We start from the raw sequence: 20072 nt of genomic DNA, 5'->3' as shown, positions 1-20072 counted from the left end.
TCATGTATGGTACAGGGTTTAATTCAATACTGTTCCATTGGTCTATATGTCTAGCTTTAGGTAGCTATCACATAGACTTAATATTGTTTTATAATAAGTTCTTTAACATTGTTCTTTAATATCATCTTGGCTATTGTTGGCTCTTCAAGCTTCTCTATGTATTTAGAATCAGCTTGTCAAGTTCTACAAAAAAACAGTAACAACAATTAAGTTTTGGGGATTTTGATGTGCACATATAAATCTTTGAATCAGTTGAAGGGGAACTGACTTCTTTAAAATGTTGAGCCCTCCAATCCATAAATTTGGATTACCTCCCCTATACTTATTTTTATCACTGCTGTTACAAATTATCACAAATTTTGCAGCTTAAAGCAACACAAACTTATTATTTTATGGTTCTGTAGGTCAAGTCAGGAACAGGTATCACTTGGCTAAAAATCAAGATGTCAGCAGGGCTGTATGCCCTTCTGTAAGTCAAAGGAAGAATATATTTCCTTGTCTTTTCCGGCTTCTTGTGTTCACCCACATTTCTTTACCCATGGCCCTTCCTCTATCTTCAAAGCTAACAGCTTTACAGCTTTCTAATCCTTCTTCCAAAGTCATATCTTTCTGACCACATCTGGGAAAGATTTTCAATTTTTAAGGACTCCTGTTGTTAGACTAGGCCCATGTAGATAATCCAGGCTAATCTCCCTGTCTCAGAGTCCTTAACCTGATACATCTGCAAAATACCCTTTGCCATGTAAAATAACATATTCACAGATTTCAGGATTAGAACATGGATATAGGTAGGGGTCAGTGTGGTGCACTATTCTGTTTATCAAACTGTTTAACATTTGATGCTTTCTGACAAACGTATAAGATAGAAGATCCTGATCATGTTTAGAATGCTTCCTCTGCAAAATATTGGGCACTGAGTTTATTTGAAAGGACTGAAAATAATATTACCATAGGAATGGTTTCCTAATTCTACTGACATTTACTTACTTTATACTTAAATACCCAAAATGGTCAGCCAGGAGTGGGATCTTGGCAAATAAAATAAAAGTATAATTCAAGCTTTTATCACTGAATTTATTAGCTAATTCTATTTTAGAAACAGACAGAAAATAAAACAATTTAGAGTAAGTCTGCTTACTTATATATTAAGTGAAAATAAAGTTTTAAAAGCATGTCTGAATTTGGGATAAAGTGAGCATCATAAAATGTAATGTTAATATTTAGTAACTGGAAATCTCAAACTACCAATTTATAAACAAGTTCATACTGTATAGCACAGGGAACTATATCCAATACTGTTTTGTAGTAACTTATGGTGAAAAAGAGTATGAAAATGAATATATGTATGTTCATGTATGACTGAAGCATTGTGCTGCACACCAGAAATTGATACAACATTGAAAACTGACTATATATATATATATATATATATATATATATTTTGAAAGGACTGAAAGGACTATATATACCAAGAAAAAAATTAGATTGGTAACCAATAAAAAATCTGTCAGTAATATAATGCTAGAAACCCTGAGACACAAAAGAAAATTTCAGGCATACATCTGTTTATAGAGTCATAGAAAAAATAGTGCCTATGCAAGTCCATGATAAGCATGAGAAAATAGGAAAGGCAATATAAAAGTTCAAAATGCTTTGCTATGTAAGAGCTGCAAGATGACTCAGACACAAACTTAAGTGGTCAAAATATCTATATAAATAATGATAACTTAAAGTAATTGAGGGCATCATTTTAAATGAGATAAAAATAGCTGCTCAATTTTCATATTACTAAGCAAATCATTTCTGTTTATAGTAGGTTTATATTATTTTTATATGTATTTATATTTTATAAAGACATATCAACTTAGATCCTGGCAGATAACTGACAGTGGACCAACTGATTGATTTAAATGGGCACCACAGGCTTATCAGATTTCATATGATTTAAATATACATTAGTTATTAGCTGTCAGGAAGAGTTCAATTTTCATTTAATCTAACATAGCTGTGCCACAGGCAGGTTACTCTGTGTTCACAATGAAGGATCATGATAGATATGAAGATATCAAGCCTTATTGATCTTCATAGGGGTGCTTTTATAAGAAAAGGAGAATAAAATAAGAAAAATCTAAAATACTACTTTTTTTATAGTGTTCTAACAGTTATATCTTCTATTTTTTAACTGAGTTATAGTCCATTTACAATGTTGTGTCAATTTCTGGTGTACAGCACAATTTTTCAGTCCTTTATGAATATACGTATATTTGTTTTCATATTTTTGCACCATGAGCTACTAAAAATTCTTGAATATATTTCCCTGTGCTATACAGTATCATATTTTTGCACCATGAGCTACTAAAAATTCTTGAATATATTTCCCTGTGCTATACAGTATAAGCTTGTTTATCTATTCTATATATACCTGTCAGTATTTACAAATCTTGAACTTCCAGTCTGTCCCTACTCACACCCCTCCCCCCTGTAAAATACTATTAAATCAACATATATTTTTGAAGAACTATGAAAAATGGGAAACTATAAGTTGTTTCTTTAAGTTGGAGCAAAGAGAACTAGTTTAACTGGGAAAATACTTAAAATCTGGCAAGTTTTATGATTTCATGTTCACCCCTGACAGCTTTTCTTTCCTCCTTTCTCCTTCAATCTTTATTGGACCTTCTAAAGAATTAAATTACAAAAAAGAAAAAAAGAAAGAAAGAAAGAAAATTAAGAAACAGCTCTGCATGTAAAATAACCTCCGAACTGGAAAGATGGTATACTTTGTGAAAAATTTACAGCTGCCAACTTATGATCTATGTCTCTGTCCACACTGCCTTACTTGTTAGGGAGGGTCTTAAAAAAAAAATAAAGAAAAATAGCAAATTATAATGGCTTTTACATTTTAAATTCTTTTCTATGTGTCTACAATCTGCTCTATCATGAGTTATTAAGATAAACTTTATCAGCTATACTCTACTTTCCTATCATGCACATTGTGACTCTGAGAAGCACGCACGCTCTAACTTACCATCTGCAGGTGGTGTACAGGTTAAAGCAGTTCTTTTGACAATATATGGTTTTGTAGTCTTGTTGTCTAACTACTACATAATGGAAAAGATGTAGAACTACTGGTACCACTGCCCTCGGTCTCTGTCATTTACCTTAAACATACCTGGAAAAGTAGATTCAAAAACTCATTGGCAAGAACATTTTTCACACTCCAGATCTGATATTCTTCTAGAGTTAAGATGGCCATTCTGAAAGAGAAACAATATTTAAGAATATCTTAAATCTTCATTTTCTTATATTATTTGAATTAAATTTGTTTTATTAAACTTTCAATGGTCATTTGTCTGAAAGAAAACTAATGATTTAAGGTAGATGCTATGTATTCATCTGAAAGTAGGCCAGCAAGAATAAGTTCAAAAGTAACCAAACTCTGAAGTAGTCAGTCATAACGTGGGCAATTTATCACCAAAAATCTTCCTCCAGTAAGACCTGGGAAATAACTCACAGTATCTTCTGGTTCAAGGTGAAGTTTACTAACAGAACCCACAAAAGGTTCTGGGTAGAGAAAAAGGACTGTTTACTAACTTTGAAAGCATTTTTCCAAACTCTTTGGATTATGCCCTTTGACCTAACAATTTTATAAGATCTTTAAAACATCTGGCAATATTATTAGACTGCTTAAGAGATTTAAAAGAACTAAATATATATAATAAATGAGTATCTATATTAACATTTCCTCAAAATAAAATGTAACATTACGTTCACAAGTTGAGTAAAGCAGTATTTTTTTTTTTTGGTGTCAAAGTGTACCAAAAATTACATTTATATACAGTAGACAATATTTCTTGGCAGGCAAAAATATAACCAAATGCTTCTTACTTCATGTTTTGAACAATCACCTTAACAATCCTAGATGAATAATAATGTTCTTAGCTTTTATTACTTAATTATATTTTATTATCTAATGATTTATTATTTAATGATATTTAATAATATTTATTATTAATGATATTCATGTATTCATTCAATATATATTACCATTTATTATGAGAAAAGATTTTAAAGCACTGTGATGGTAATTATTGGCTTTCATGATGCAACTTCCATTGAAGTATATTAACACCAACATAATGGTACAAAATAATGGGTAATATTGTCACCGTCTATTCACCAGTGAATATGGGTAACAGGTTTGTTTGAAAGGTACAAAATCTATTCTAAATTTTTACCATTTCATTACTATGATTACACGGAGATGGAGCAGCTAAATGATCTTTTTTTTAATGTTCAAAAGTACAGCCATAAGAAGAAACTCGGTCGTATATAAAAATAGACAGCAATGATAACCTCCATACTTATCAAACACCCAGAAGAAAGGCGATGGAAATTGTATCTCTACAGAAGGTATTTCCTAATAGAAACTTTCCTGTGTTTCTGTTTTCATATATACCAAATAGAAATGGCTACCTTAGTTTTGGGCAGAAAAGTAAATGAAGACGGTTATCTGAATTGCCAAACAAAGATCAAGCCCTGAGAAATTCATTTCTATTATTTATTTCTATTGAGTGTCAGTTAATAAGACTATGATGATTTCTTCTGGATTTGTGATTGAAAAAAATGTTACTTATTTTTCTAAGCCTGTGTAAGGCCACTATGGTCTACATCCTACCATCTGCAACTTGGTACATGTCAACATTTGAATAGAAAGGCTCAAATTAACTCATATGTGTCTCACATATATGGATTATCTTCAGTTTCACAGGGATACATAGACATTAAGGCAAAACTATTATAATATCTTTAATAAATGTTGTGAAACTAAAAAAATTCAAGGCTTTATTCTTTGTAAAGTACATGCTTGTTTCTGCTATTATACACTTATTCTGGCTGCTATTAAAGAACTTAGGACAGATCCTCACCAATATTATTGAAAAAAAAATTTAAAAACTATATACACCACCCAGATTGAGATGAAAAATAATTTCCATCATCCCAGATATCCTATGGTCCTTCTCAGTTAAATCACCCATCTCCAAAATCACTATTGTAACACTTATTAACATTAGTTCTGTCTCTGTTCTAGAACTTCATATAAATTAAATTGTACAATGTGTTCTTTTATTCTGTGGCTTCTTTTGCTCAATATAAGTTTTGTCTTACCATAATGTATTAAACTGTAAGAAGTAAAGATTATAAACTACAGATGGCAAGGGCTGTCTCTACTTAATTTTTACAAAATGCCTAGCTTATAAAATATAATGTTTTTATGTAAATAACACTTAATGCAGTTGTTTAAAGGTCGAATGGGCTTTCCTTAGGGACAACTTGGAGTTATTGTAACCACAGGTCCAAATAAGCATTTAGCAGGGATGATGCAGAAGAGATTCAAGTATGTATATGTAAGGTATTATACCAATTCAGAATATAATGTATTTTTAGAAAAGAATAAGTTAGTCTCTGCTAGACTCACCTTTGTGGTGTCATGTGCATTCTATGTGTCTTCTACAATGTTGGATAGATCCACAAGTAATTCCTTTAAAACCAGAAACCCAAATCAGTAGTTAGGAAAGAGAAGGTATCATTTTTATTAGACAGTAGCTGAAGTATAAAATATTTTTTCGGTCAAGTTTGCTTTTTTTTAATTCCAGAAATAGATTGCTTGTTTGCCTTAAAAATTTATGACAATTTTCCAGTGGTTTCATTTATTTTTTTACATAATACATTCAGTTTATTAAATTTTCTAAGGCAAATTCTCTTCCCAATTTTGCATCTTTGGCTATGAATATTTTGAGTAGCATAATATAGAACCTAGAAGTAGTAAGAAATCTTTTTCTCAACCTCTTTAAAAAATTCTTCACTCTATGTTCCTGTTGGAAGCTTACATGCAAGAAGATGTATACAATCAGACTTTACCAGGGTATCATCGGTGCAGTTGTCCTTCCAGACCTCTGTGCAACCACGTGTCTCTCAGTTCAACCCTACAGAGAACTCCATCACCATCAACATCAAATACCTTGAAGCAAACTAAAGAAAAGAAACTCTTATGGAGGAAAATTACTTTTATATTCTGAAGTATAATACATTTTATTACAACCTGCCCTAGTGAAATTACTTAGTTCCTCAAACAACTACATTCTGGATTAAGTTCTTATTTGGAGGAGATTGTGTCATTAAAGTCCTTTGAACTTGTAGGAATTCCTGTACACTTCACAAGTCTCTCTCCTTATATCATTAGCCAGCTTAGAGAACTCTATCCTTCATCTAAATCTAAAGTTAAATTTCTTGAAAACTGAAAAAGAAGGGCCAAGTTACTATACAATATCTCACAGATTTTGAGAAGGTAATTCAAGCTTTTAAATTAATTTCTAATATTTATAACTGATCACTTCAGAGTTGATTCTTACAATGCTGAAAATATTCCATCTACATTAAGAATCAACAAAAAGCTGGTACAGTCAGCTCCCCGTATCCATTGCTTCTGCATTCACAGGTATAAACAATATATCAAATATATATATATATATATATATATATATATATATATATATATATATATAAATTTTCCCAGAAAGTTCTCAAAAGCAAAACTTGAATTTGCTATGCACTGACAACTATTCACATATCATTTACATTGTATTTACAAATAATTACATTGTATTAGGTACTAAAAGTAATCTAGAGATGATTTAAAGTATACAAGAGGATGTGCATAGATTATATGCAAATACTATGCCATTTTACATAAGGGCATGAGCATCCATGGACTTGGTATCTGAGGGGGTCTCAGAACCAATCCTCAGCAGATAATGAGAGATGACTGTATAAAGATTTTGCCTCTCCAATGTAATTAATGTGCACCCAATATTTTTGCCTAAGAACAATTTCAAATCTTCAATGAAGTTTATATACAACAAGCTAAAAATCCAAAATATCAGCACTTTGCTAATTAACATCAATATCAGCAAAATTGCTAGTTAGTCTAGTTGGTTAACTTCCACTAGTCCACTGGCAAAAAAATAAATTTAAAAAAAAATTAAGACAACAATTAACCTCAATTGAGAAACAAAGACTTCAGCCTCTTTAATACCAGAACTTTGCTATCACAAAGCCAGGTTAGAGTAAAGATATACTATCAGGGAAGATAAAAGAAATCTAAATTTTTAAGATTAAATAGTTATCTACTTCACACACCCATGTAATAATTATGCTATTAAGTTAACTGAGTGCATCACAGTACAACATTACTAAAGAATATTGAACTATTAAGTATCATATCCAAAATATGCAGTATTTGTGAAGCTGTATTTTAGAAAGATGCAGAGATAATGACCCTAGTGAATATGTAAGAATTAGGTTCCAATTAAATGTAAACTGCTGCATTTTCCTAAACAAATATGGTTAAGATTTAGGAATGTAATATGCTTATAAATTATGCCATAATATTTGATAGGTTTAAAAGATAAATTTAGTATTTAATAAACTTGTTTTATCATAAATTTAATTTTGCTAATAAAATATCAATATACACAGTGATAGAAAATAAGTTGGAATTCAAGTTAAGCAAGACAAATTTTCTATAAAGACTACCAGAAAATATTTTCTATATGCTTAACATTTTCAAACACATCATGACTGATGTAGTTCATTTATCATGAATTGTACATTTATCTGGAAAATCAACCATTATTAATAACAAAGATCTTAAATTACTCCACAGTAAAAAAGAATAGATGATTGAACCTTTACACTGACCTCAGTAAAACCTCAGCAAGAGATTGCTATTTGCCAAAGGGATGAAAATTCAAGCCTTAATCAGATGATTTTTTACATGAATGGATGCTAATTTTTTTCTCTGTATAGCTTCCAAATTTTGTGATGTTTAACACACTTACATTTCTGTCTTTCAGCCAGAGGTCCTCTGCAACAAGCTGATAGCCCACAGGATATCTCCTTAATATCTATGTGGCTGTCATCATTTTCACCAAAAGCATTAAATAAACCTGTAAAATAGGAACACAGACAGAATAAATCACAGCCAACAAACTTCCTGTTAATAATGACATGCCTATGAAAGGAGGCATGACTCGCATAAACTGATTTAGTTTTTAAAAGTTATCAGTAGTTTCCACTGTCTTAGGAAGTTTTTTTTTTCCCCCTGGCATAATTATAACCAAAATTTAACTTTCTAGAAGAAAATACTATCATTTAGTGTTTGGTTTTCTCTGCATACCTGTCTCTATCTTATATTAATTCCAAAAGTCAAAAGTGATTGTAGAATGTAAAAAATAAAAATGTATTTAAAAAATTTAACTGGAAAAATGTCAGAGACCACAATTATCCTAATTTGGAAAGACTAAGAAGAAAAAGGAAAAAAGAAGAAGAAAATTTGAACTCTATCAAAGATATACTGTATTGTTATTAATGAGCTTCATACAGCTCCTTCATGAAGCAAGAAAACTAACACACTATATTATAAGAGACAGAAATTCTGTACTGCAGTCTTCATTGTACCACTTAATCTGTATAACTAAATATATTAAATTTCAGAAATAAAGGGCAATTTATAATCTAATCCTGTGGTTTTTAAACTTTTCATAAAAAATAAATGGAATCATTTTACTTTCAAATGAAATGATTTCTCAATCTCTAATTATAAAAAGGTAAAAACATAACTGCACTGCTGAAGTGGAAACCCTGTCTGTTCTAGTTTCCCTAACAAATAAATATTTCTAAAACACACTAGAAATCTGAAGAATACAGACTATTTCAAGAATCTAATTATGTGCCCTCAAGGAGCAGAAAATTGAAGCTAGGAAGTAGTTAAATGACTTGCTAAAAGTAAGAAATTTTTTTTAAAAAGGTCTGAATCAGAAGAAGAACCCAAGCTTTCAGATTTCAAATACAGTTTTTGTGATTATCACCCACAACTGCTCCTTGTAAACATCATTTAATATATATAATATGTATATATATATATATATATATATACATATATATATTTATATACAGTAGTGAAAAGTTTAGAGCTAAGTGGGGACCTTAGAGATGGTCTAGTGGTTTCTTAATTTTTTAAGGGTGGGGGAAGGATACAGCAGTAGAACCTTCTTCTATATAAAAGAAATACAATAGACACTCCTCAGCTGAGGAAGAGGTGGGGTCATGTGCGGAAGCTAGAGCTTTGCCTATTCAGTGTCCACCACTCTGACCCTGCACCAGATGCTGAGGCACCACACTGGAGCACACTTTCATAATGATTGTCTTGGTCAAACTGATTTTATATATGAGAATATTCAAGTGCAGAAAGTTAAACCGACTTACACAAGGCTCCAAAGGTGGAACAAGGCTCATGTGTTTAGCAAAGAACATTTGAAGAAAATAGAAGGATTCCCACATTCACTCAGAGATGGACGAATTGGTGGTGAAGCCAATGGGCCAAATGTCTCTAAATCAAATCATCCAGTTTGGGATTGAGCCCTCAGCAACCAATAGCATTTCTCCAGATGAAAGATGTCTGATTCTTCCACTGACAATCAAATCAAAGAAGATTATAAAATCTCACTCTTCTCTTCTGGACAATTAATTAGTTCATCCTGATAATGTAACTTCTAAATATACATTTTAATTTCCCAGTTAAACTGTTAAAAAACTACCTAAAACAAAAACTCTGAAAGACAAATATATTGTATCTAAAGTGGCATGAAAATTAAATTCAAATTAACGTAAAAGAGGCTTTAGAATGGGAAAAAATTTGCAATTTCCCATTAAGCAGACTGTTTAATTCCAACATGTAAAATAATAAACTAAGATACTTATTTTTTGCTTCCCACACTTTTATCTGTATACACTTTGGTGATTTTAATCCCTATCTTGGATTTGAAAATTCTTGATCATAGTCTCTCCAGGCTACACAGGTAACACACTAATAGCAGAAAATATGTTTGATTTATCCTGTCACTATGGTAACCACTTACACATTTAATACTTATTAAATAAATGTACAAAGGGGATAGACCTAAGCTTCTCCTTCTTGGCCCTAAAATTCTTATTACCCCTCCTATAAAGGCAGGAGCCTCCTCTGTAGGACAGAGAGTAAATGTATCTCCTGAAAAGGATTCCCCAACAAGGGCTGTCTTTTCAGCGTGCTTTTAGATGTTTTTATGGGACATTTCAATACAAGGATCAAGGACCTAAGCTTCCCAGTATGGTGGAAGTTGTGATGGGCATGGGAGGATGCTCACTTGGGAGGATGAGATGTTAAAGACACTAACAGTGAAAAGGACAGGGCAAGATGAAGGGCGATTTGGAAACAGGACCACAGAGATGTGACATCTACTTCCCACTGTCATCTAAGTGATACCTAGTTGAAAGAAATATTTCTACAGTTAAATTCTTTAATGGGGGGTTATTTAAATGAAGCACACATATAATCAATGAGTAGATCACATAATTTTTAGAGATTCAGAATGCAGTAGCATTTTCAGGGTACTTTTTACATCAATAACTAGTATTTATAAATTCCTGTGTGCTAAATAAGTATGTGGAATTATTTCCATTTTGCTTTTAGACTTACTACAGCTTAACGTATTCATTGCACTGATACAGAGTAATTTTTCTAACGAATAAAAATGATAATTTAATTTCACCATCACCAGATTTATGAACATTTAGGCCTATGTGTCAGGTCCCATTTCTTACCAGCTTTTTCACCAACACCTTACATTGAGGTTATATTGCATTACCCAGAGGTCAGGAAATGTTCTTTCACACATCCACATCTTTATTAGGTCCTGTGTCCTCTGAGGAGAAACATTCTCCCCACTTTCACATCCTTCCATTTTACAGCCTAACCACTAATCCTTCTCTAAACACCTTCTAATGCTTTCCAACCTCACCAGCTACTCCAGGATTTTAACTTCTCTCTTCTGCAACTGTCCTCCACTGTATATAGTATCCAATATTCAAGTGAAGTATGAGTCCTCATTTACAGGTCTGTGGCCTCTCTAGATTACAAAGTATTTGGATTCAGTAACCTTGTCCTTTTATCACTGTTGCTGCTAGATTTCCTTTCATAGGACCTGATACATAGTAACCACACAATAAATACTTCCTGAATGAATGAATGAATAGCCAAGGCAATCTTCACAGCCAAGGCTTCCCCAACCAAGCTCAGTATTCTTTCTGTTATATCAAAGAGACACTGCCCCATGAAACAATAGACCCTGCACATTTTAAAAAATGTATACAATTATTAGGAACTATTATTAGAACAGAAACTAGCACTACTGTTCTCAAAGTTATGTCACATAAGTAGTGTATTAAAGCTCGTTCTGATTTCTTGTTTATACAAATCAGCTATGTCTGTCACCAGTTTAAATATTAGTAATTTAGAAAACAAAAGTTATTGATTTATCTACTCATCAGAAATCATTACGACAGATCTATTTACATACCTCTATTGTCAGTTTATATACCAACTGGAAAAGAAGGGGTGTACAGTCAACTCTGAGAGTATAATTGCCTGCAAAATAGATAAGAGAGAATTTTAATACCTCCAAATGGACTACAAACCTGTATTTAATTCTAACTTTATTTTCTAATTATAAACAATATATAACAGATTTCAAATTGAAGGCATCATTCCTGGAGAATTAAAAATAGGGTGGACCTTACAGATAATCATATTCAGTGAAGTATGTCAGACAGAGAAAGGCAAATATCACATTCTATCACTTATATGTGGAATGTAAACAAACAAAAAAATGATACAAATGAACTTATTTACAAACCAGAAATAGACTCATGACATAGAAAAGAAACTATGGTTACCCAAGGGGAAAGGGGGAAGGGAAGAGATATGTTAGGAGTTCAGGATTAACAGATATACACTATTATATATGAAACAGATAACCAACAAGGACCTACTGTATAGTATAGGGAATTATATTCAGTATCTTATAATAACCTATAATGGAAAAGAATCTAAAAACAATGTATATGTATATGTATATGTATATAACTGAGTAACTTTGCTGTACATCTGAAACTAATATTACAAATCAAATGTACTTCAGTAAAAAGAAATGAATAAAATTTTAGAATAGATAGATTGGTAGGGACATAAATAGACAGACAGGCAGACAGTCTGGCTAAAACTAAAACACAAGGTGGAAATAACTCTTCAGGAGCCAGAGAGGCTGCAGCACACACTCAGGATAGGAGACTGCAGAGGCGGACTCTGTTGCTAAGGCTGCAGCTCCTGCAGTAACAGTAAGGGTCATTGCTCATTATGGCAGCAGTACCTAGGGGTCTTTGGCAAAGGAAGTGGTAAGGCCATAATGTTCATGTTTTTATTCATTCATTCAATTCAATATCAAGACTTTAGACTAGAGCATGTCAGTAACTAACATGTGTCCTGTGATACTTACCTAGAAATAACCATAATACGATGAAAGCCTAAAGATGCACATGCCACATGTCAGGGTCAAAAGGAAGTCTGTAGTGGGTGCTTATTTCAGAGTTTTTCCAATACATACAGGAACTATTCCTGTATGAAATATCTTAGCCCAACTTTTAAAAATAGCTCCACAGGAAGAATGTCAAAAGTACTAAAGTTTTAAGTAGTAATCCAAGATAGGCAAATGGTAAGTAGACTAAAGAAATTAGGATCAATAGCTTAGTTATGAATCATATTGATTCATTTAATCATAATAATGTTCTCTCTGGTAAAATGAAGAAATGGAAGTATTATTGAGGCATCTCATAGAAAGAGGATAATCCTAGTTTATGAGTTGGAGTTGATAGACTTAAATACTGGTATACTATTTAATGACAATCTGAAATAAAATTTACCTTCTGTGTATGAGTCTGCATTGATATATGCAACCTCTCTCTCCTGGAGTGTTTTCACATTCTCCTGTAGTTGAAGCAAAGCAGTCACTTAACTCACAGCGTTTACAATTGTGGAAATACAAGCAAAACAAATTAATTCAGTAAAAGAGTGGTTTGCAGATACCATTATAAATCAAACACCTATGCTTTTGACCATAATTTTAAGAAAATGCTATTAACTGGTTGATAATATTAATGCAATTAAAACAAGAAAGAAAAATATTAGTGATGCTGTAGCCACTGTTCATAGCAACAGCAGGGAGACCCAGAGGAAAACTGCCCCTGATCCCCTGCACCATAATATGAAGGGGGAAGGCTTGGAGATGCTCAGCCTCACCCTGGATCTACTGGAAGAGGACTGCTCAAAGTAAGGCCTGGAAATCTGTATTTTTAAAAGGTGTCCCTGGCAATCCTTACAGACATTAAAGTATGAGATCCCTTGATGTTGGAGATCCAAGTAACTTTACCATATTAAAAGTGAGGAAGTTGGAAATTTGATTTATCAAGAATTTTTTGAAAGAGAAGATATTGATGAAAAAGAAAAATATAGGAGGGGAGGATAGAGAAAAAACTAGAGGGAGAGAAGAGTGGCTATTAGGACAAAGGCAAGACATTTCTCACACATACATGCACACACGCACACACATTCTAGAAAAATACAGCAGAAGAAGACTAATGCCATCACACACATGGGAATATGCAGAGAGAACTCTTTTCTTCTCTCTGTTTCTCTCTCTCTCTCTAGCTTGCTACCTTATAAAAGCAGTTACAGTAAAAACATTTAAAGCTGTGAGTGGTCATCCCACAAATGAGAATTCTCACCTCTGCACTTGACCACATGGGATAGATAACAGCTGATTCTGCTGCAGAGTTTCAATTATGACAGAGCTACAGTAGAAATAAAAAAGATTCCTTAACTATATGTAAAGGTAAATGTGCTGCCGAATATGATCAAGAAGCTAGTAGAAAATGGGAAACAATATTCAAATTTTCTTTTAACTCACATGAATTTAAATTAATGCAAGGCATATTATCTTGTATCTTGGATTTATTTTATCTGTATTTTAAGGTGCTTAAATTATAAAAAGACACATGTATTTCTATATACATGTATTCACAAGAAATTACATATTTCTAAAAGTAAATGACCTTAATGAATAAGATCTGATTCATCTAAATAAGTGTATTATGAAATGCATGTTCATAACACCAACATAATAATAAGACTTTACCATATAAATGGAATCAAATGTGATACAAGTAACTGTGATTTTATTCCCATACTTATTTGATTCATATTATTATTTTAAAGTATGCAGAAATGAGTCAGAAGGAAAGCATTTTAAAAACCATTCACAATAATAAGAAAGATATGACATTCTTTAAATCAATTCTATAAAGTTTGGACTCATAAATGATGAACAAAACAGAGGATAGTCACAGGAAAGTGCTTTTTGGTGCACCTGCCTTTAAAAAAATACACAAGCCTACCTTGAACATGTAAGAACTTAGAGTTACTGGACAGAGAGCCTAAGGGAAGAAGATGAAAGAAGGGGGTCTATGAGAGACACTTTAAAATAAAGCATTAAGAGCCAGTGACAAATGAAAATTAATCATAATTGAATTAAAAATAAATCCTTGAAATTTTAGAGTAATTCAATTTACAAAATCATTGTATTACACTTCCCAACCAGGCACTTTTGTAAATGGTAAAATATACCTATGGTTACAATTTAGTGTGGAATCCATAAAGGAGAGACTATAATCAGAGTATAGTCATCTAAAAAGAGCATGTTGTTTTCCTGGATAGAAGAAATCCAAGGAAACTGTAAAAACTTGAAAATTAATGCCAAGGATCTAAATCAGATTTTCAATAGGCTAATTCACTTGTCAGAAGCAGCTTCCTAGGTTTGACTATTTTCTGAGCTTACAGATTTTACTTACTTATCACAAAACAAATATAAATAGAAACTAAAATATTTTAAAAATAATGAAAAAATTGGTTTGTGCTTAGGAATTAAGAGGTTGTTCTGTTTTGCCAAACTGATGTAAAAGCAAAAACAAACTCTATTTCTTAAATTTTCTTGTTTTTATCTAAATTAAAACAGTATCAGGTAATGGAACACATCTGTGATTACCCTGAGATACATGTTGACCAAGAAGATATGTTTACTGTCTTAGTTACCTCAGCCCATTTGTGGAACCCAGAAGTCCAAATTTTTCTGCATCCCAGCTGGCAAAAATGGCAGTTCTTCTCAGTCTCCAGCTTGTAATCATTGTTAACATACATGGTTAGGTACATCTGCCTAAAAACAAAGGAAAATTCACTGAAGTCACTTTCTGTCATCACTTGCCATGGAAACATTATTTACCTCTACTAATCAGTATTCCAAAATTCTGGACAACTTCTTATAAATCAGCAGTTCCACTGGTTAGGTCAATACCTCCAAATACGCAGAAGTCCTGATGATCTCCCAGAATAACACATCTGTCTGGAACGGAAAGCATTCAAAAGTATGACAACTTAGAATGTATTATAAAGAGCAGTAATTTATGTTTTTAAATTAAACTTCCTCCTGCTTGAGTTTCCTCCATAGAAAACCATCAAGGTAGTGTCTCCTTTTAGAATTTACCTTTTTTCCCCCACATTTAATTATATCACATCAACCAGGAAAAAAATATTAAGAGTTGATTAAGATTTACCTTCTCTTACTCCTGTAATCTTTGTAAAAACAAAATGTTTTAAGACATTTTAAAAAATTCACCAACTCACCAAGTTTCACAGATCCTCAGGTAGTTCTGATTACATCGTAAATGCTTGTGATTTTCTTGATGTTATGAACATGCATTTTAACCTTCCTAGAATTTCACAAAGGGAACAAATTACTTCACATAGAGCATTATGTCTAACAGGTTCCTTCCAATGTTTTATTATAAGTCTCAGAAGTACAGAAAACTGTTTAATAGGATGATAAATTCCCATATGCCCACCACCTAAATTCAATCATTGTTAATACTGTTGAACTATTTGCAAGCAAGTTGCGCAAATCATGACAGTTGTCTCCTATGTATTAAAGGAATGCACCTTACGGTGAAATCAAATAAAAAAATCAGTATTTTATATTTTTCCTCCCTCATAGCTCTATTGTTGGTATTTATTTAAACTCCAAAATTATTACTCAACATGAAAAAGAATCTTGTTCTTAGCAATTTTTTTTTTAAATGTGTATTTGTCCATTTAGAGCTCAAATCAATTAAGGGATATAAGCCCCAGGTGCTTTTGATATTTTGACCAGGGAAAATTTCTGTTTCTGACTTTTCTCTTAAACTGTTACTGAAGCTACATATTCTGTTTTCCTTGTGTCTGTATGTATCTGTTTATAAATCACATTTTTCATTGTGTACCTCTAGAGGGTATTAATACATGAGATAATAAAGTCTCCTATGTTAAAAGAACTCTGTTCTAATTGAGTTAAATAAACACTTTTTTAAAATTCTTATAAAATAAAACTGAACTTCTAATACCTTAAGAGTTCTGAAATTTTAAAACAAGCTTCTTACAGAACTTATAAAATACTTGCAGAATCCAAATTCACATTGCTAAGGCAAATCATTAATCAACAAGGCTCATTCAACCATTTTAGTTTAATAAAAAACAGCTATCTCCTCTCTGATTCATCAGTGTGAAGTTTCCCTTTCCCTCTACATTTCAAGCCAGTCAAACTAAAGTTCTGATCATGCCATGCTCTTTCCCAGCCCTGCACAAGCTGTCCTCTGCAGCTGGCGTTTACTGCCTGTCTTGATTCCGTGGAAATCTTACTGTTTGTGTAAAATTAAGCTCAATGAGCACATGTTCTGTGGTCATGCCTCCTTAATACCAGGGCTGTCCGGGGTTAGTAACAGTAACGACTATGATGGTAAGCGCACGGGGCCATGTAGCAGTTACGCGTTCACCACTGTGACCACCTAACCCACCCCCACAGAATTGACCGGTGAACTTCGCTCCTTTCCCCCTTCTCTCCTACTCCTTCCCTTAAGTTAACCTAGTATTTTGCATGTACAGTGTTTTGACAGTTATCTGAAACACTGCTTTAAACCGTCAGTTGAAAAGGGAAGACAAAATGTTACACCTGGCCCGGAGGAGGAGAGGGGTGGGGAGTGGCTCAGAGGAAGCCAGACAGGACGCGCGGCCTCGGATCACAACACAGCCCCGTTCCTTCCCGAGTTTCGCAGCCGGGAAAGCAGAGGCGTGGGGCCCGGACCGCTTCGGGGCCTTCGTGGGAGGCCGAGGGAGGGACGGAGACCCGCGCAGGGTTGGGGAGGGGCCCGCAGGGACTCACCGTCTGTGCAGCAGCTCCTGACCCACAGCTGGGCGGGCGGCGGTGGCGGTTGAGGCGGCGGTGCCGGCTGAGGGGTCCGAGGCGGCGGCGGCTGCTGTGCCGGCTGAGGCGGCTGTTCCGGCTGAGGGGGCTGGGTGGTCGCCGGCTGCGGTGCCGGCTGAGGGGGCTGGGCGGGCGGCGGTGGCGGTTGAGGCTGCGATGCCGGCTGAAGGGGCTGAGACGGCGGCGGCGGCTGTGCCTGCTGAGGCGGCATCGGCGGCGGTACCGGCTGAGGCGGCTGTTCCGGCTGAGGGGGCTGAAGCGGCGGCGGTTGCGGTGCCGGCTGTGCCGGCTGAGGGTCTGGGCGGGCGACGGTGGCGGTTGAGGCGGTGGTGCCGGCTGACGGGGCCGAGGCGGCGGCGGCGGCTGCGGTACCGGCTGAGGCGGCATCGGCGCGGTACCGGCTGAAGGGGCTGAAGCGGCGGCGGCTGCGGTACCGGCTGAGGCGGCTGTTCCGGCTGAGGGGGCTGGGTGGTCGCCGGCTGCGATGCCGGCTGAGGGGGCTGAAGCGGCGGCGGCTGCGATGCTGGCTGAGAGGGCTGGGCGGGCGGCGGTGGCGGTTGAGGCTGCGGTGCCGGCTGAAGGGGCTGAGTCAGCGGCGGCGGCGGCGGCTGGAAGGACTTGAGGGACTCGAAGGCCTTCGCCAGCTTTACCAGGGTCACCATGGCGGCCTCCCGCCACGCGGGGTCAGCCCCCGGAGTCGCCGGGCCGACCGGCGGCTCCGGTCAGCAGCGGTGGCAGTGAACGGAGCTCGGGGCCACCAGCAGTTGCGGACCCCAGGCGCGCGGCCATCTTGGAACCGTCCCGACAGTCCCCGCGGCCCTGCGTCCTGCCACGCTCCGCCGGTGGGGCGGGGCCGGGCCGCGGGATAGACAGCCAGAGGCGGCGGCCTCCGCCAATGGCTGCCTCGCTCGCCCCTTGGGCTCAAAGAGCCGCCACGGCTCTTGGAGTCACTGCGTTCTTCCCAGCGAGGGACGGGGGGGTACTGCACGGAGATCGGGAGGGCGGTTCGGGGGCGGGGTTGCAGGGCACGGCGAGGAGGGTAGTGAGGGCGGATGACTTGTGGTTGAGGGTCTCTCTCGGCGAGGGGCGTCCCCGGATGACGCATAGCATGTGGCAGGGAGGCCGGGCAGTGGGCTGGGAGCCCGAGACCCCCGCGGGGCGCTTGCTCACCCCGCGGCGCGGGCGGAGGGCCGGCTCGCCGGACAGCCTGCTATAATATGCTGACTGTTACATATTTGGCCTTACCCTTGTTAGTAGCCTCAAATCACTCCTTGTTCACCTTCAGGGTCATTACCATAGATATACTTCTGACAATCCTCGTACTTAACTATGTTCCCTCATGCTACAGGGGCATACACATGCTATTCTCACTGTTAGAAATAATCTTTTACACGTCAATCCCTACTCCCCTCAAGAGATTTGCCTATCTAATTCCAATCACTCTCAGTGCTCAGCTAATTTGTGAATTCATAAAGCCCATTACATTAACATGATTCCTTAACACCATGTAATTCTCCTTTATCACAATTATTAAAGTATACTTTATAATAACATAAAAACTCTTCCATGCATAAAAGTTGATATTCAACAATTAAGTTCACTGTATAAAGTTGTAAGTACATATACTGTATATTATGAAAAATGTTAAGGAATTACATACTAAAGTTAAATTCATTCATATTTTTTATAGAAATATGGAAATATTTATTCCAAGTTGGATCATCACTATATGTGTGTGTGTATATATGTATATATCTTTCATCCTTCATTCACATTATAAATTCTGATAAAATATTGCCAACAGTTAACTTTTATACCAAGGAAGGAAAGAAGGAAAGAGGAAGGAAGGAAGGAAAGAAAAATGGAGGGGTTTTAGAACTCTTGAGATTGAGATATATTAGATAAAAACTCAGATCTGTACATTTGTATATGATAATTATTTTCCTGAAATTATATAAAAACGCATAAAGAAAACTGAAAGCTAAATATAAAATTATTTACAACCCAAATTTGAGGTTAATTTATATCTTCAATTGATATGCATTTTTTTAAATTTAATACTACACTGTTCCATTGCTATAATCAAATTCATAAACAGAAAACTATATATGATATATAATCCTCTCACCATTTATAACACCTCTGAAAGCATTTTTGAAGTAGAATATTTTATATTTAAAGTTTTTGTCATTAGAAAGGCTTTGAATATTTTAACACTATTAGATTTAATTTACTTCATCGTATTATTTTTTCCAATACATGAGAAATAATATCTTATATGGTTTTGATTCATTCTTTAAGTAGTTTGTTAATATTGTGTAATAAGTGAATTCATGGAATATTGTTATAGAGTTAGACATTTTTATTTGAAGATGTCATCTTTTGTAGTATAATAATAAGGCCATTATTGTAGGAATGGGAAGGAGTTAGACATTGCTTTAGTAAAATCATCACTCTAACGGGCATATTGGCAATAGCAGCATGTGGTTAAGATCATGTCAAATTTTTGTAAATCTTTAACAAATTCCGAAATCACTCTGGTTGCTTGCAAATTTATAAAACACAATTACTTAGTGGAAGAATAAGGCTATAGTCAGTGCATGACAAAGGAATGCTGCTTAATAAATAAATGAGAAGAATTAAGTTTAATTCAAGGAAAGCAGCATTCTTAAAATATTTTGAATTGATTCGAGAAACAGAGATTTTATGATTATTTAGCAGAGTTTATATAGACATTTATGTGTGTGTGTGTGTGTGTGTGTGTGTGTGTGTATCCTTCATCTCTGTATCAATTCA

The 20072-nt window shown here is 35.3% G+C and overlaps 1 protein-coding gene across 7 annotated transcripts; it reads right to left on the bottom strand.

The window, feature by feature from the left end:
* Positions 1-46: 46 nt before the first annotated feature.
* LOC140692111 (uncharacterized) lies at positions 47-18084 on the bottom strand. Of its 7 annotated transcripts, XR_012067660.1 has the most exons (14): positions 17235-18084; positions 15668-15753; positions 15339-15386; positions 15080-15200; positions 14386-14424; positions 13717-13782; positions 12856-12919; positions 11457-11524; positions 9325-9529; positions 7899-8006; positions 5920-6030; positions 5477-5539; positions 3170-3254; positions 47-183 (listed from the first exon to the last, which is right to left on the bottom strand). XR_012067660.1 is itself a non-coding variant. In XM_072956902.1 (3 exons), exons 1-2 carry the CDS (start codon positions 17936-17938, stop codon positions 15684-15686), a joined length of 774 nt encoding a protein of 257 aa, XP_072813003.1. In that variant the 5' UTR covers positions 17939-18084; the 3' UTR covers positions 15264-15386; positions 15668-15683. The 7 variants fall into 7 exon arrangements, 1 of the variants encoding a protein (XP_072813003.1); XR_012067659.1 differs by lacking the exon at positions 47-183 and having other exon boundaries at positions 3039-3254; XR_012067663.1 differs by lacking the exons at positions 47-183; positions 14386-14424 and having other exon boundaries at positions 3039-3254.
* Positions 18085-20072: the final 1988 nt, after the last annotated feature.

Source organism: Vicugna pacos, unplaced genomic scaffold (assembly GCF_048564905.1).
Source record: "Vicugna pacos unplaced genomic scaffold, VicPac4 SAC-SAT, whole genome shotgun sequence".
NCBI lineage: Eukaryota > Metazoa > Chordata > Mammalia > Artiodactyla > Camelidae > Vicugna > Vicugna pacos.
This window is presented reverse-complemented; position numbering and strand designations above follow the sequence as displayed.

What these genes read in the sequence shown, in the direction of transcription:
- LOC140692111 (XM_072956902.1), bottom strand. Translation starts at nt 17,938, where the DNA reads ATGGTGACCCTGGTAAAGCTGGCGAAGGCCTTCGAGTCCCTCAAGTCC. An exon ending in CAGGAGCTGCTGCACAGACG is followed by an intron (nt 15,754 to 17,234) that starts GTGAGTCCCTGC and finishes GTGAAATTCTAG; the next exon opens with GAAGGTTAAAATGCATGTTC.